The sequence below is a fragment of the Chinchilla lanigera genome, unplaced genomic scaffold (assembly GCF_000276665.1).
Source record: "Chinchilla lanigera isolate Chin_1 unplaced genomic scaffold, ChiLan1.0 scaffold00048, whole genome shotgun sequence".
In the NCBI taxonomy this organism is placed as follows: Eukaryota; Metazoa; Chordata; class Mammalia; order Rodentia; family Chinchillidae; genus Chinchilla; species Chinchilla lanigera.
The window spans coordinates 5559448-5577699 of NW_004955449.1; the positions used below are offsets into that span (position 1 = coordinate 5559448).

An 18252-nucleotide genomic window follows, 5' to 3' on the forward strand; every position below is an offset into this window, starting at 1 on the left:
GCCAGCTTAGAATAATTAGTTAATGCTTTTCCAGCTTTCGAATGAGCCCAGTACTTTTCTAAGCCCTTTTCATGAATGTGCTCATTCATATTCTTTCAGCCTATGAGGTAGATACCATCAATAACTTTGTCCTGCAGATGAGGAATTCAAAGAACTGTGTTTAAGTAACTTCAAATCACACAACTGGTAAGTGCTAGACTTGGTATTCAAACGCAGAAGACAGCCTGAGGCCTGAATCCTTGAGCTTTACCTAGACTGCACTATGTTGCCTTTCTATAGTATATTGTAGGGAAATTGTGATGTCAGTGTTCTTAAAGACTCTAGACAAATTTGAACTGATATGATTTCATGTTTCTATAGAAGTAGAATGATTAAAAAAAGAATAAGCGGTCTTGAAAGCAGGGATTATATTTTATAAAAATTGGCTTCATTAAAATGAAAGCAGCTACAGGCTTCAGGGAACCGGGGCAGAGTAGCTGGTGTTCAGAACCCTGGCAGTGGCTCTGAAGGAGGGTGGGAGAATTAAAGATAGGAGGGAAGGAGACAGGAATCTAGTGTTATGGAAACTACCAGCTTAAGACATAAGCAAAGTTACCTGAGCTAACCTGTCCCTTCATCCCTCGGCCTATTTTAATTCCAGGCTCATCACTCCTAAACTTTTACGAATTCCAGATGCTTTAAGTCCATCTATTCCAAAAGTTCCAGCAAAGATTTCCATTTTCAGTGGTACCATAGCTCTGCATTTCAAACACATAAGAAGTTTATATTTTAGCCTCATTGATGAGAGTCAGTTTTTGTTTTAACCCTCTAATGGGCAAACTGACCTTACTTAAACAGACATCAGGTAGACCGATAAACAACTCAGAGAATAAGCATGCTAAATCAGCCACCTTAATGGCTCCAAGATCACATGTACCCCCAGGCCACACTGTTGGCCACCTTGCTCTACTCCTGAGTGAGCTCTTCCTAAAACAAGTCTCCCTTTACCTTTCACTGATGCGTGCTGAAACTCTTTTCTATGAGGAGAGTCCAGAACCTGCCCAGTGTGAGCTGAGGTTCCTATCTCATCTTTAGAGGGTTGCCGCAGGCCCCGCCTGGGACTGCTCCTCGGGAACAGTCTCAGGGCAGTCCTCCTGTTCCTCACAGGAATGGAGGGTGGGAGGCCCTTGACTTGGGATTTCTCTGCAACAGTGGTGTCCCTCTCTCCAGCCCAAGTTTGAGTTCCACCTTCTAATCCCTACCCCCCAGGCCTGTCCTCCCCGAGTGATCATTCTTCCTCTATGGTACTGTAAAGGACAGGAAGACATGTTGGTTTTGAGTCTAGTGCACATTTTTTACTCTTAACTAGGCTCATTATCCCTCAAGGTTATCAAGGTGTTGGGGTAGAGAAGGTGCTTTGTCTTAGAGGAAAGAACAATTAAACTATCCTTAAGCTACTAATCAGTTGAATGCTTATAATGCTATATAATAAAATTTACCCCAAATTGAATATTATATTACCTTTTGATGGATCATAAGGTGCTTTAAGCCACTAAGATGCATTTTGTCATTATGAATATTAATAATTATGGGTAATTGAAAATGCAAAAAAAAATTGTACATCTTTCTGGTTGCTAGCACAACGAATATATCAACTTTTACTCAAGTAGCAAGAAGATAAAGTAGAATGACATCTATGTGTGCTGTGAGAAGCAGGCTGTGGCCTCTACAGCCTATATTTCAGATTATTAATGGTGCTAAAAATTTCCTGACATACACAACTGCTTAGTGGCATATAATTAGTAAAAGACTTATTAACACTGTAAAAGCATTAACATTAAAAATTATTTTATTCTATGTAGAATACTTAGAAGACTTTGGGTACATCATTAATCTTCACCCAATATGCATTTAACTTTGTCCTAAATCTAAGAGGTACCATTCCATTTGTCCAACTAGAAAACTTGCCCTGCTAAAAAGGTATTCAATAAGTCTATGATACCAACTATGATTGTATTTTATCTAGTTAAAGTCCAGAGTATGTCTTTGAAGTTAAAAATGTCAGAGATGCAAAAAGAATTTGCAGCAACATTCTGAAACAGGAACAGCCACTTACATTTTCTCAAAACACAACCAATATATGAAGAAAGGTCTCTCTGAAAATTACTTTCAAAGAGTTTCAGGGTCCACTCATCATTATCATCACTTTATACAAAACAGTCCAGTGTAGGCTGCAATCAATTTCTACACAATTTTTCATCCATCAAAGCTTAATGGAAAGAAGATGAAAAGGAAATATAAATTCAAAATCTCTGCTCATGGTCTAATGGCCTATTATTCAGCCAACTTTCTACAGGCAGAAAGTTTTCATTAATACACCATTAAGGATGACATTAAAACTTCAGATCTGTTCTAGGTTGTTAGTTATGTCTCACGCAATGAATTCTGAGTTCCTGGAGGTCTAATATCTACACCTATAAATATCTGTCGAGTTAGATATTGCATAAGAGTATAATGGTGCAGAGCATAAAAATTATGTATCTTAGTTTGAAAAATTCCTTCTTAAAAGTATAAAATTTGATGATTTTTTTTTTAAAAAAAAGAGGCTAGGGGAATAATATGTTGGATTTTAATTATTCCTTTAATGTTATGGCCTGTGTTTAGATGTCACCCTAAGCCTCATGCAGTCATAAGTGGGGCTTTTTCACAGGTGGCTGGATCTAGAGTATATGATGGTGGAATTGATTTATGGTGCAATTCTAGGATCACTGGGTTAAGGGTGTGAGTGCTACTCACCCTAAGTATCCTGGATAAGACACAAGGGCTAGAAAGAATTATGGTGGTCCTTTTGCTTGCTTTGCTGCCTTCTGCCTGCCATGAACTGTTTCTTCTGTGTTGCCCCTCTGCCACGCCACACTGTCTTGGAACCAGTTGATTATGGACCGAAACCTCTACAAACTGTGAGCTAAATAAACCTTTTTTCCTTTAAGTGTCGGGTATTTTGTCTGAGCGATAAGAAAAGTAACTACGACACTCACATTGAAGTTCAAAGCACAGACTTTCTATTTGGCACAAAAGAACATGCTCAGGTGTTTCCATGATCTTCCATCCCATGGAACGTGTGATCTCAGGCAAACCTATCTGCTGCTGTAATGTGTCCTTTCCAAACTGTTCCCCTGGAAGGAGGTGGGGGGCCTGCCTAGCTTCACTCATTCCCAAGCTTTTCTCATAGGTCACTGGAGGAAGGTATATAAATATTCCATTTTGATAGTGCATATTGGTTTCCACGACTTTCTGCTCAAAACACTTGTTAACGTTTAAACACTAGGGAGCTGTGTAAGATTTCTTCCACCATTTTGGGAAGTGCAAAATGCCTTATATCCAAATTGCTAAAAGACGTTTTCAAATGGGCAAGGAAACATGAATTTCAGGCCCTGTCTCCTGCCTAGTTCTTTTCTGTCTACTTTGCTGTTGTCGTCATAACCCCAGCCATCTCCAGCTTATACCTGAACTCACTCAACGAGCAGTTGGTGGTGTGCAGGGGCTGTGTGAGAAGCCATCATAAAGGAGGGCACTGGCTCAGGGTGAAACTCCATTCTTCCTTGAGGCCCTCTGCCTGGGATCGGACTTCATGTCCCTCATGTCCCCTTCTCATCCCATGGACTGTTGAGTTTGGCTCCTGATCTTTTTTTTTTTTTTTTGTCTTTTCTTAGACAGGGTCTCCCCCTGCAGTTCAGGCTGGCCTTGAGCTCACTTTGTGGCCCAGGCTGGTCTCAAACTGGCAAAGATCCTCCTGCCTCAGCCTCCCAAGTGCTGGGATTACAGGCATGCGCCACCACGCCCAGCTCTCCTGATCTTTTATTTTTCTATCTGTTCACCTGGATCTGTCTCACTGTGTTCTTTGTCATCTCTCAGGACTTGTTTGACCCCTTGCAGGCCTGCTGTGTCTTGCTGCTACCCACGTCTAGAGAAAAGGACACTAAAAATTTCTGTTGCACTGCCAGGTTGCTGTGATTTTGGACAAGTGGCTGAACCCACATGAGATCAACACCTCTCTCTGTTATGTGAAGGGATTCACTGGCTCATATCTGGGGTCGCAGAGCATTCAGAAACTTCTGGAACCAGGGAGCCTCTTCCCTGCCTCTCTCTACGTATTCATTTTTTATCTGACTCTGTTTCAGCAAATTACCATGGGAACAAAGTGGTAGGACGTGTAGATAGGACTCTACAACTCACTGAAAAAGCAAAGCTTGCAAATAGAGCAGCATCTTAGCTTTCTTTGCGGTACACTGTGTAGTGTACAGAGTGTGCAAGGCGGTGTGTGTGGACTCTTGGTTTATGCCTGTGTGGCTGTGTGCCCAGCTTTTGGAGGGAGCTCTTCCACATAGGCAGCAGGGAAATGGCCCTTTTTTCCATTGAGAGATCCGAACCACCATCCTTCTTCTTTCTTTTCATGTATGGTCACAATGTCTCCTGTGAAAATGCACATTTGATTAGACAAATGGATGTGTGCAATTTGACAATATGCTAGAGCCTGAGTGGTAAATGTTTTCATGAAAATGTACATTTGCAAAGTTACCAAATTGCATCATTTTCTGCCCTTGGTTCAGATGAAGCAAAATCTACTGAATAGCTCTTTGTAAAGCAGGCATAACCTAGAGAATACTAACAAAGGTGAAATAATAAACAACTTATTTATGCCATGAAATAGTTTGCTTAAAAGCAGAATCACACTGGACCTCATGCTGCCTGGTTTGCGTTGTGTAGAGTGTGTGGGTTGCTGCCAGCAAACCAAACTCTTTGCTGTGTCTATGCTTTAAAGGTTTCACAGGACAACGGCCATGATAATTTGGTGTGCTGACTCCCGAGACTGGGTCACAGCTAACAATATTTTCTTAAGATCTGAACATCTCTCCCTTACACCTTAATTCACAGTCCAAATTCTAACTCAGAGCTTTGCGTGGGAATATAGCTCTCCAATCGTGAGTTTAGATAACTTTAATAAAACATCAATTTATTTGGTTTTTTTTTTGCTTGTTCGTTGTCTTGTTTTTGAGACAGGGTCTGGCTATGCAGTTCAGACTGCCCTTGAACTCACTTTGTAGCCCAGGCTGGCAACTCACAGCAATCCTCCTGCCTCAGCCTCCCAAGTGCTGGGATTACAGGCATGTGCTACCATGCCCAGCTAAAACATCATTTTAAAGGTAATACTTTTTTAGAGCAAGAATTCAAATAAATAGTATTCCCAAGAAACACAATTGTTGTCCAATTCTCTTTTTTTTTTTAAAGGCCCTGATATCGATCACCATAATACTTAATTTGATGCCCCAAACTCTTTGGCTAAGCCCTCTCTTGTGAGAGAATCCTTATGCCACTGAGCTATATCCCCAGCCAAAGCACTATTCACTCTTGTAGGCAATATTCTCAGTCTGAGTTCTCCCTCTAAAGAGTTCTCTGGGATCAGTAGATTGTTGGACAAAATTTATAAACAGGAATTTGAAAACCTAGTTTGAATTTCCACTGCTAGCTTCCCTCAGCCTCCAGTGTTATGTTTTATTAAATGAAACCACTTAGAATATAAAGCACAAAGCGCAATTTGCAAACCACCAAGAATTGAAAAGAGGGCCAGGGATATAGCTCAGTGGCACAGGGCCTGCCTGGCAGGCACAAGGTCCTGAGTTCGATTCTTGGTACCAAAAAAAAAAAAAAAAAAAAGAAATGAAACAAGATAACCCATTTTTTGGAACTCTGTAATGTAGACTCAAACCCCTGAGTTTTAGGTGACATCAGGGAAGTGATTATTTATTTATTTATTTATTGGTACTAGGAATCAAACTCATGACCTCACGCTTGCCAGGCAGGCTCTGTGCCACTTAGCTAAATTCTCGGCCTTGGGAAGTGATTTTTATTCACAAAGAAAAAATAATTGCCTGGAAAAATCTGACCAACACATTGAAAAAGAAGTTTCCACTAAACAATACTAAAACTTGGAATACCCAGTTAGCTACAAAAGCCACCTTCATTTTCCATTGATTCTGGGAGCCATCCCGCTCCTGAACAATAAGCTTTCTCCTACTGCAAAGGGTTTTCTCATGAGCTGTTCTATTTCCAGATCTCTGCCTCAGCTTTAACATCAGCATGTGGACACATCAGGAGCCGAGGCTGGAGACTTGTTCTTGTTTAATGATATCAAGGCCTACGTAACCCATGTGATACCTTTCCCCATTCAATACAAATCTGTGATAAAAGGAAGGGGTCTGAATCTTTAGGCTGGCCATAAAACACTTTCCTGGGAGGTCAGTGACACAACCATTAAGCTGAGGGTCAGTTGACCCAGGTTCTAGAACTTTCTTACACTAACTCAAGAGAAGTCACTCCATGAAAAGGCAGAGCTGTTCTCTGATGACTTCCCACTATTGACACCAGGCTGCCGGGAAGCACTGTGATCAAAGGCATAACTGAGTTTCTGAGTTCAAATCCTATGTCACCACCGCCTAGGACTTTACCCAAAGTACTTGACCTTTTTGTGCATCAGTCTTCTCATCTGTGAAATGAGAGTAAAGAACAATACCTATCTCAGAATATTATTATAATAATATTCTTATGAATATTAAATTGAACAATGCTTGCAATGTCTGGTACTGAGAAACACGACATAACTGTTAGCTCTGATCATTACGTGAGCTTTATGTAGCTTTCCAGGACTTTATCTTCCAAGAAGGGTGATTGTAAAAATCTCAACTGATCTGGTGTTAGTAGTTAAGACTGTTGTTCTAAGACAGAATTTTATTCATATCAGAGATCTTATTACGAAAAGGTAATTAAAATATCTGAGAATATATCTTACCTTTCTCCAAGTTCAACTCATCATCTTGCCTGGCTTGAAAAGAATATAAGGCCTTGCCAAGACTGTTGCCAACCTGGGCTGCATCGGAAGCTAGAAGTTGGATCAAACTGTAATTACTATGCTGTGTTCGTAGGCAAACAGTAGGATCATGAACTCTTCTTATTTAATGGTGTGGCACAGAGTTAAAATATATTGAAATTTTCTCAAAAGGAAAGTGTGTAATTTTACCTAGTACTCATTCCTCAATTTAATAAGCATTCACAACATACCTGCTATGTGTAAATATTGTTTTCATTATATAGCCCCAAAGCATACTGGAATGTAGGAAATAATAAGTCTGCAGAAAAAGGTTATTGTCATTGTAACAATAAAGATAGTACTTTAAAGTTTTTTTCCCAGATGATCTCAGCATCATTAAATGACTCGGGTAGGTGCATGCATGCTGGGAAAATACCGTTCAGATAGAGACGGGGCTATGTGAAACATGCGTTTCTTGTTGTGATTCTTTAGGGTACGGTTTCTTAAACAATGCAAAGGTGAATTTTTAATATAAAGGGTGTGAGTTCCAAGCCCAAGTGGCCTGGCCAGCCACCTTGTCACTGTGCTTCCTGCTGAGAAGACAGAATAGCTGCAGACGTTTAGGAGGGGCTGTGGAGACACAGCCCAAGCTCCTCGCTGGTGCAGCAGACCCGGTGGACAGCAGGTGGCAGGTGTGGGAGGGGAGTATGGTAGATGCTATCTCCGCACACCTGCAGCGACTTCTCTTGTGATAAACGTTTTTCCAGCACTCGCTCTTCTTGACTCCTTCCTACCTTTGGGTTACATCTGTACACAGAACTTTAGATTCTAACAAATTAATCAGTCCCAACTGAAATGTAAATTTCTTTGAGCAAATATAGGTCAATGTGGCTCTGAAAAGAATATTTACATGTAACAATGTGCTTTACCGATAGGGCTCAGCCCAACCTGATTCTGGGCATCCGGTTACCTGGAGATGAAGAACTTGAATTTTTCTGCCCACTGGAAGATGTCCTACTCAAAACATTCTCTAATCTCTTTGTCAAAAAAGGCCGAGATATCTTTACATACGTATGAGTATGCTCCTGTTCAAGTAGTTAAAAAAAGGAAAAGTCATTTTAAACAACCTTATTATTATAAGTAGTCATAAAAAATAACTCAGAAATTTATTTTTTGAATTGGGGCAAAAGGTACACAAATTATTCAATATATTCCTAAGCCTTACTATTTGTTTAAATTCTCTTGATTCTGAAGGCTTGTTATTTTCAAAATTAGACAGGTATACAGTATTGTATAGCCTGTGTTTCCAAGTTAGATCTCCATGTCTAGGCCAAAGAATAACATTCATAGTGTTACTTCTAATTGCACCTTAATGGGCTACAAGCAAGTGAAATGATTACTGTCTAAATGACTGAGACCATTTTAGAGCTCTAGAATCTCTTAGAAAGAGTACTGTCCCTTCACCACAAGATGCTTACAGCTCCCCCTTCTGTTTGGTAACAGGAAACAGCTGCAAGGAATAGGTACCCACCGCAGGTCATCACCAGTTCCTGAAATATTCCACACTGGAAAGACACATGTGAGCAGGAACTTCTACAACTGCACTTACACACCATCTACATTATGTATGCGTCAGACTATGCACTTTGCACTGTGTTTAAACTGTGGTACAATGAGACAAATGCATATCACAAAGTCTTACAATTTAGGTCTGCATAAATACTAAAATTTCAGTGTCATAGAACTTTTACTATAAGAACACATTCAAAGGCTAAAGTTAAACTATGAAAAGGAAGAAGAAATACAAAGTATTTTACATTCATTGTAGCAACTTAGTCTACACAGAATGTATTTAGCTTTTATTTAGCTCTTTTTTTATTTAGCTTTTATTTAGCTCTTTATTGTGCTCTACATGAAGAAAATAAATTTATCTTAAAATTCTGCAATAAGGATTTGGGACATACTGCACATGTGACTCATAACAGCTTTTTTGACTCAAGGCCACTCTACGCCACTCTGCCTAGTAAGCACAGTCAAGAAATTTCAACCAGTCTCTTCTGTTTTACCTTTTCTTTCCACTTGAAGATGGAGTTGCTACAGGGATGGCTGGGTTTAGTTCTCTGTTCAAGTTCTGCTAAGACCGATGACAGTTTGTAGGAGTTCGCTTGCAGAAGGTCTAGTTTCAAATTGTTCTGTGGATACAGCATTTGCCCATGTGAGAAAATGTCTAGAAAATGAGGCACAACTGTGCAGATAAAGGGATCTCTGGATAACTTTCAAAATGACCAAGGGACCGAGAAAAGCACACATTCGCCTGTGTATAGATAGGCACCCAAAATGTTGAAAATAAAAAACTTATAGAGAAAAATATCCCTCAAAGCAATTAGGAGAAAAGCCTTAATAGCTGAGCGTGTCCTCCTCCGTACTCTTGTAAATAGGGTGAAGAAACAGTGTTAGATACATTACTCGGTATTTTGTGGCAGTGAGCAGCTTTATGCAATTTTCAGGTGGGTACAAGGAAGGAAATAATGAGTGCTGATCACGAAGGTACACTTTCCATAGCCATGAGGCCGGGCAATTGAATTATAGCTCAATATTTTAACAACCGGAATTTACATCAATAGGATCAAACAACAATGGATGTGGGTTGTTTTGTTTTCCCTTTCCTTTAAAGAGGTAGGGTATTATATTTTGCAGAAAGTTTGTGGTAAAACTTGCAAAACTGAAAATAATATTCTAGTGTATTTGATTCTAAAAATAAGGAGTAGTTGCCAATCATGGAGGCAGGCACAGGCTCGTCACTCCAGCACTCAGGAGGCTGAGGCAGGAGGATCATGAGTTTGAGGCCAGCCTGGGCTACCTAGTGAGACTGTCTCAAATAAAAATAAGGAGTGAAGTTGAACACAAACTCCTAAGCTCTTCTTATTCTTGTTTTGACCTTGAACTGCATCATTATTGGGACATTTTTGTCAGGCTTTGTTCAGTCGAAGGGAAGCAGCAGAATCTAAACTAGGCTCCTGCTGACCCACCCCCTCTTCACTACTACTTCTTTTCTCTATGCCTCCAGCAGGGGGATTCCTAACCTAACATCCTTGCTGGGTGGAAGGGGAGGTCCCGTCCAAGGACATAATTCTTCCAATAATGGCAAAGGTCTCTAATCCTTGGTGCGGTCCACTGCGTTATGGGGCAGCCTCACCTAAAACAAAGTCAAGAGCTCCCCTCGACCCCCTCCCATCAGACGTTGAAAGCACCAGAGAACATGTCTCGTTCCTCTCACACACTCCTTCCAGTATGTGGGCAACATCTAAATAAAGTGCCTCTAGTCTCTGAAACTTTTCTCCTAGATATGCCTTGCCAACATTCCTGATTCAAATATGACACTTCAAGGACCAAGAGACAAGTGATAGGAAAGAATTTAAATAAAGCAACGTTTCCTTTTGCAAGAAACCTTCCCTGGGTAACACGACATCTCCCAACGCGACTAGTTCCCCTTACCCAGATGCAGGCAAGTGTCAGAAAGTCACTGGGATACTTGTCACCCTCAGCTTGAAGGTCCTGCTTGCTCCTTCACTGGCTGCTAAGCCCTGAGTTCAGGTGTCAGGTCCTCCCACATTGTGTGTGAATCAGACTAGTGTGTGCTCTATGCTCTAATACCTGCTGTTTGCTGGTAATGAGTGTGCTAAAATTCTGTGCGAGAGCAACCAAAGAAATGTGAGACTCCACAGCATCATAATATACTCAAGACTTTATTTTGGTAGATGTGATTTGCATTGAACTTGTTAACTAAACTTTTCATGCTGTCACAAGAAATGTCCTACCATCTGTCTTATGGTTTCCTGTGAATTGTAGCCACGCATTCTTGCAGCAGTGTGTCAGAGCTCTGTCCCCCAGGGAACACACGCAGCCCTTGCTTTTCACATGAAGCATCAGGCTGGTTCCTCCAGCAGCCGCTCTGCTAAAGGAAGCCTGTGTTAAACACATGAGCAGCTGGAGCTGGCTGCAGCTGGCTGCTTTCACCGAAGCACACCAACAGTGCCAGGATGTGTTACTGTCACAAGAGGTAAACTAGGTAAGGAAAGGCAAAGAAAGCTGACCCAGGTTTCTGCATCCTTCCAAACACTAACAATTTTCTCTCTGTCTGAATTATTCTTAGATTAATCTAAGTCCTCTTCTGATCATTCAAGCAAATCACAGCAAAAATCCACATCTTGCACATGTAGGTATCTGTTCATTTTTATGCCTCGATAAAGTTTTAAAAGCTACCCTTTTAGCGGAAGTTCTTCCACAGTGGCTAACGTGTCCATCATCCCTGCGGACATCTGTGGGGCTCTAGATTCCAGGCTTTCAATAAAAAGGCTGGCAAGCCTATGCCCTGCCCTGCTTCACGAATTAAATAGTGGAAGTGAAAATCAGGATGGATATATGAGTATGGTTTCCCATCACTGTAAAGTTTAAAAATCATTAAGTGAAACCACCACTAATTTAGGACCCTTTGTACTCAGTTTTGAACTCCTGAGCACTGTGCTAGCATCTTTTAAGCAACCTTTCATTCTCACAAATCTCTATGAGGTAAGTACCAATACGCCCAGTTTAAAGATGAAAAAAACTAAAGTTGCCCATGTCCCTGTAACCCACAGAGCCACCTCCAAACCCTGTGTTTCATCACTTTTCTTAACTGGGTTAAAATGCACATGGCTTCATTAAAGACTGAATCTCATTGGAGGAATTCTATTTTAGACACAAGTGTTTCTTCCTAGTGTCCTTTTTGTTTTTTAAGTTTCCTTCTTTTACAAGACATTAAAGCAAATATTTGTAGGTAGTTGGATTTTCCCAGATTGCTCGCGCTACCTAAGGAAGAACTGGCCCGATAAGCTTTTCCTAGGTGGCTCTGTATCACCAGAAAGGAAAGGCAAACAGCAAAAGACTGGAAAACCAGTACTCTAAAAATAACCCTTTCATCACTAACTGCACTGGGCAAATATTTACCTCGTCCATTAACGCTGCGGTGTCTTTCTGGCTCTTTTCATCCGAGAAGGACGAGTTGCTGGAGTATGTATTGAGCATTCGTTCCAGGCCTGGAAATGAAACCATGTTCTTGGTCACCTTTCATCCTGGCCTAGCAGGGCACAGCTGGAAGTCGGTCACGCTCAAAGGGATCCTGAACCTGAAGTAATGCCAGTAGGTTTCCTAAATGGCTGAGGGGTAGGGCCATTCTGTCTCTAGCTGTTACTAAGTTTTATGAAATGAGTAATGGTAAATCGACTGACTGCTCATTTATCTTTATCTTCATTTAACAAAATTTGAGAAGTACTGGTGCTTAAAGTAGCTTGACTGTTATTTTTTCAAGATGAAATTTCGAATTCCTTTTGCTTGGCCCATTCTAAGAATTGCTAACGTTTACACAATGTTAGGCTCTTCCTAATTTTTCTACTTATGTCACTAACCATTGTTGGGTTTCCTGTCCGCATTACATTGCGATGAATTGTGGTGCACGCGAATCGAGACATATTAGAATCACAAGTGCACAGTTGTTCTTAGTATGTGTTACTTTAGAGCTGCTTCACATTCTAAAATGTCTAACTTCTAAGTACAGGATTTAATTTGATTTTTACCCTATTTATAAAGTTAATAAAAAGAAAGAAACAAGCTGGGTGAGGTGGCACTCAGGAGGCTGAGGCAGGAGAATTGAAAGTTCAAGGCCAATGCAGTCTACGTAGTGAGTTCATGGTCAGCCTGAGTGATAGCAAGACCCTGTAGAAAAACAAAAGAAGAGAAAAAGAGAGAGAGAGAGAGGAAGGGAGGAAGGAAAGAAGAAAGAACTGGCCAAAACTCTGTGCACAGTAGATTTACCATATTTAAAATCACAAAACTACCTCTTCCTAGCCAGTTTCAGGAACAGAGTAAAATGGTAGTATAGTACATATACAGCTCTCATAAATGGCTAAAATGTCATTTTAGAGCTTTTGCTTCCTTTTTAAAACTTTTCTCCTTCATTCACAACTTGGGTTTGACAATGGGGTTCTTTAAGTGGGATGATCCCTGCCCCGGGCAGTGAAAGCGGACAAATCTTAACTCAGAATAAAACCTCTGAGTGTGATGCTGTCCTCTGTCAGGCCACTCAAAGACACAGTCACACACCTTCTTTGTCTTTGGAGGCCTTTTCAATGTCTCTTTGCAGTCTCAACAATTTTGGTTTTATTAAAGATTTTCGTCTCTCTTTATCCATCGCATTGTTAGGATCTTCTTCCTTTAGGAAAAAAAGAGATGTTTAGTAACTTGAGAAAAATAAGAGTTGCTACTCTCAATTATACTGAGACTTTAACTGACTGCATTTAATTTTAACTTTACAGAATAAAAAAATCAAAAGGACTAGAAATGAAATCAGGCTAATCTTTGGTTTTGCACACATTGTTCTATTTGTTCTAGACCTTATTAATAAGAAGACATCTTGTTCATAGCTTGTAAGTACATGGCTGAGCATGTTCTTTAATAGAACAAATTATTCTTGGAGGAGGAGCCTTATTGTAGTTGTTTTAATTTCTGTGTAAGTAAATCTATTGGCTGGATCTTTGTTGCTCCTGAAAATAATTTATCTTTATTGAAGTTAGAGTCCTTCAGGGGTCCAAATAAAGTATTGTGTGTGTTTCTCAGGCTAGGACGGTCTGAGGAGTGGAAGGAGTGTTCCTCAGGCTTGGTATTGGAAACTCATGAGTTAAAACACATGCCCTACCCAAAATGGGTTTATAATTCTGCCATGCCTTGCAGTAGAACATTAAGAGAACAAGCAGCGCAAGGCCACAGACATTCGTGAGTGGTGTGGTGGCTGAGGGCGGTGGAGGGGGAAGATTTGAGGAGGCCGGAAGACTGGAGAGGACTTTCCAGCCATCCCGAGTAAGGGATGCGGCGGCCACTCCTGTAGGAGAAAGGGCAAAAGCAAAGGAGAGCGGGAGGACTCTGGGACTTTGTCAGGAACAGCAAGGACAACATCTGCTCGAGCAAAAACAGAAGAACAAGTTATCTTTTTAGGTCACTAGGCCAGATTTCTTTTTAGGTCACACAGGCCACGAGGAACCATTACTGAGTTCTGAGTTTTCACATGGATTATTTCAAGGGTTGAATAAAAATAAATTATGGTGGGGTGAGGTAGAGAGGGGGCTGAACCTAAAGGGCAGAAACCTGTGGGGCAAAGGGGGAATAAATGACTTAGAAAAAAATGAAGCAAGTTTCTGTGATAAGGAGAAAAAATAGGGTCCCAAGTACCACTGGGAGGATTAGCTTTGGTAATTCATCACAAATTGGGGAAAGTGAGGGTGTAGAGCAAAGGGAGCAGCCTTTATTTTTTTTTATCTTCTTGAGAGAGGGTCTCACTATGCAGTTTAAACTGGTCTTGAGCTCACTTTGTAGCCCAGGCTGGTCTTGAACTTGCAATGATTCTCCTGCCTCAGCCTCCCAAGTGCTGGAATTACAGGCGTGTGCCACTACGCCCAGTGGGAGCAGCCTTTATAAAAAGGCAATAAATCCATGAAAATATTTTATTTGTACCTTGTGCCTTCTACAGTTATAAAAGTTCCTCTATAGCCTTTATTACATGTACTTCTTGCAACGTTTATGTGAGGTTGGTTTTTATTTTTCCTGTCATACAGAGAAATAAGGAAGGCCCAGGCAGAAACAGAAGCACTTACCCCCAAAACACCACTACAGTGCTTTGGTCCCAACTTCTTACTACCCCGTCATGTGCCTGCCCACAGCTGAGGCCCCCGCTGAAGCCACATCCTCAGGTGGCTCGGCTCGTGCTGCAAGGACACCTAACGCAGCCCTCGGTCCTTCCTACTTGGAGGAATGCCGTCACCACCGGGCTCATGTGCCCAAGACTTCACCTGCCTGTTTAAGGACATCGATTGCTTAAGCACGCATTTCCAGGGACAGATTGAGCCTCCTGGGTTGACCCAAGGATGGGGTGTGCTTCCATCCTTTAACTTTCTTAAATTTGTCCTTCCTTCCCAGGCACTTGTTAGGGAGAAGGGCAGTATCAGAGGAAGCCCATAAACTGCAGACACAACCTTTTGAACGTGACATTTACAGTAACTACACGAACGTTTTCACATTTACAGTAACCACCCGCTCTCCCATTTTTCAATTCAGATTGTTCTCCTTGTTTATCCTGGTCCACGTAAGCTTCACAGTACTGGACAAAAGCCAACCTACGCTTATGCCAATGAGTATAAAGTCAGGCATTGCAGGGCTTTGCTTTAAGGTTATAAAAACAATTCTATTCACTCATTTTGAAACTGTTGTTTCTCTTACATTTAGATATGTAGTTATGAGTTCTAGTGCAATGGTTTCATAGAAATTAAAAATTCCCCAAGAATATGCCAATTAAAGATGCATCATTATATTTACCTCCTTATATTTTGATAGAACCTAGTCAAATTTCCAGGGGGCATGACCTTTATTTTTTGACAGGTTAGTTGATATGAGCATTTCTATTATCCTTAATAAGAAAGTAGTAGATATTATTTTGCTGTACATTTTTCCACCTGAGGGCTCACCCGCACTATTTGTAGGAAAAGAAAGGCCTTTTCCCTCTGCGATCAAGTCTCCCTTTCCACTCCTACATTCACCCTTCTTTCTGCTTTGAGAAGAAGCTGCTATTGCTAATAAACTTCCCTGTGATCAAGGTAGAAAAAAGACTTCCAGAAATCGATGGCGGCTCCCCACTGGGACCCACAGTCCTGCCCCACCTCCTTTCTTCCCACTTCCTGCTCCCTGAGCAAGGGTCCAGTGTTGTAGGCTTCAGCTCTATATTTAATCCAATAAGAAGATGTGGCCAGTGGAATAGGAAGATAGATCAGAGAGAGAGAGAGAGAGAGGGCCACAATCAGAACTCAAAATTCTGAATAAAATACAGCAAAGGGCCTAGGCAAGAGCTTAAGAAATTCTTTGTGCAGATTTTGGTAACTATTTGATAACCCAAGGGCTGGCAGTGTAGCTCAGTGGTAGAGTGCTTGCGTAGCATGTATGACGCCCAGGGTTTGACTCAGCACTGCCAAAGAAGCAAGTCTTGGGGAATAGTGATGCACACCTGTAGTCCCAGCTACGCAGGAAGCTGAGGTGGGAGGACCATTTGAACCCAGGCATTTGAAGCCAGCCTGTGGGACACAGCAAAACTCTGTCTCACATAGAAGTAGACGAAGGAGGAGGAGGAGGAGGAGTAGAGATGAAGGGGGAGAAAGGGTGAGGAGAGGACAAGGATGAGGATGAAGAAGAGGAGGAGGAGGAGGAGAAAAGGGAGAAGGGGAAAAGGGGAAAAGGGGAAAAGAACACTACAATTAAGACTCACAACAGGGAAGCAGAGGCCAAAATCTTTGAAGCATCTTTGATCCAAAAAGACAAAGATTTACCCCCAAAATAGCAGAGACAAGATGCCTGGGCTGTGGGGACAATGACCAGTTTTTCAGCCAGGACGCTCATGCAGTAGACACCCAAATGCCTTCAAAAGCCCCAGGTGATTTGGCTCAAGCTTTCCAAGGGAAGACCCCGTGAAAAATTCTGATAATGATTCCCTCCTCCTAGGACTCAGACCTTTGTGCCGTCTCCTCCCCAAGTGCGGGCCACACTTCCTGACTTGCTTCTAACAAACAGAATAGGGTGAGCTGTCACTTCTGAGGTAGTTTACAGCGGACCCTGATCCCTTCCTGGCCATCTTGGCTCTCCTTCTGGGGAGCAAAGGATGCCATGTATCTGGGCAGAGAATCTCATACCTCAAGGAAACAGATCTCCCAACATCCAGAAAGCACTGGAAGTCTACGAGCTTGGCCACGGATCCACCTGCATGAATTTGGATGTGGATTCTCTCCCAGCAGAGCCTTAAGATGTCTCCAGTCCAGGCGGATGCCTTGCCTGCAGCCTTATGAGGGGCCCAGCAAAGCTGTGCCTGGATTCCTGGCCCATGTGAATTGTGAATTGTGAGCTCACCAGTGTCTGCTTTAGGTCATTAAGTTTGGGGGTGATTTGTGTAGACAACCAGTCCAGGCACAATGTGATACACGGGCATTACTTATAGACCATGAGACGCATCTGCCTGGAATGACTCTTAGAGAAGACTGCTTTGCGTTTAATGTCCTCTGAAGTTCATGTGTTGGAAACTTGATCCTTGATGCAGTGGGGTTAGCAGGTGGGGCTTTTAAGAGGTGACTGGTCACAAGGGCTCTGCCTGAATGGACTAAGGGTGTTATCGCGAGAGTGGGCTGGTTATAAAAGCAAGTTCGGCCCTCTCTTGCTGTCTCGCCTTCTTGATGCCTTTTGCCACATGTGGCAGAATGAAGCCCCCACCAGACCCAGTCCCTGGATCTTGGACTTCCCAGGCTCCAGAACCTTGATCCAAGTAATGTTCTTTACGAGTTACTCAGTCTGCTGGACCCTGTCCCAGGGTCATAAAACAGACTAAGCCAAAGACCGAACAAGAAGATTCTGCCTAAAGCCCTTCCTGACTTCCTTCCAAAGAATACCAAAGATATATTTTCATTGCTGTTTGTAAACCATACACCATGTAATTATTTATATGAGCCATGGAAAAAAATCAGTATTTTCATTTACAGAACAATAGTTACTCGGCAGTTACTTTCAGTTTTTTCTCAGTATCCCGAGCCCCTCCCTCCTCAGGTAACTTCCTGCCATTCCCTACTTACAAAGTAGTCTGTTAACAGGAACTCAGATTTGTTTTCTGTCGATAACATTGCAGTTTCTTCCATCAGAGTCTGCACATCTTTTTCAACATCCACCTTGCTGATGGCTCAGTGAATCTGGGTGTGGCACTGTAACGCCAAGAACAGCAGAAAACAGAGGTGGTGAGGAATTGTCTACGGCCAGTATTTACTGTGCACATCAGAACTAGAGAAATTGTCATGACTCACTGTGGTCAGGGTTTGGCCAAAAAGAGAAATGTGTTGGCTGTACTGGTTTAAGTTGTTGCATAAAAGTTGAATTCTTTCCTTCTCCAGCTCCAGGATGCTCTGAAGAGGATGAAAATGAGATAAACCATTTGTTCTGCAAAACTGAAGTCCCACGTCGAACACTAGCACATCGGCAGGGAGTCTGGGCTAACTGTCAGGGCTTGTATTTTCACTGCAGACAGTGGAGGGAGATTTCCAGGACAGATATGTGACTTTGTGTCCATCATCCTCCTTTAAGATGAGCTTAACTCAAAAGCTTTCTCCAGGGTCTTTTGTCCCAAAAGCCATTTACACAGATACCATGGGCTATTTGATGCTCACAAAGAAGGACAGGAAAAGAAGTATCTGTGACTTCTGGGAAAGGAGAGTGAAGCCCAGGAAAACCCATATTCACATGCTGGAAATGCATTTAGACACCAGATACAACCAGAATCCCTCCTAGTGCAGATGAGTGTT

At 41.8% G+C, this 18252-nt stretch overlaps 1 protein-coding gene across 1 annotated transcript in view; it reads right to left on the reverse strand.

Moving 5' to 3' along the window:
* Positions 1-3764: 3764 nt before the first annotated feature.
* Positions 3765-18252, reverse strand: part of Nostrin (nitric oxide synthase trafficking) — a gene marked incomplete at its 3' end in the record, with an annotated part of 57126 nt that continues 42638 nt past the window's right edge. Inside the window, 8 exon segments of the mRNA XM_005393274.2 lie at positions 3765-4452; positions 6827-6916; positions 7815-7929; positions 8911-9036; positions 11831-11919; positions 12983-13091; positions 17533-17658; positions 17758-17856. Coding sequence (XP_005393331.1) covers positions 4316-4452; positions 6827-6916; positions 7815-7929; positions 8911-9036; positions 11831-11919; positions 12983-13091; positions 17533-17658; positions 17758-17856 — 891 coding nt within the window.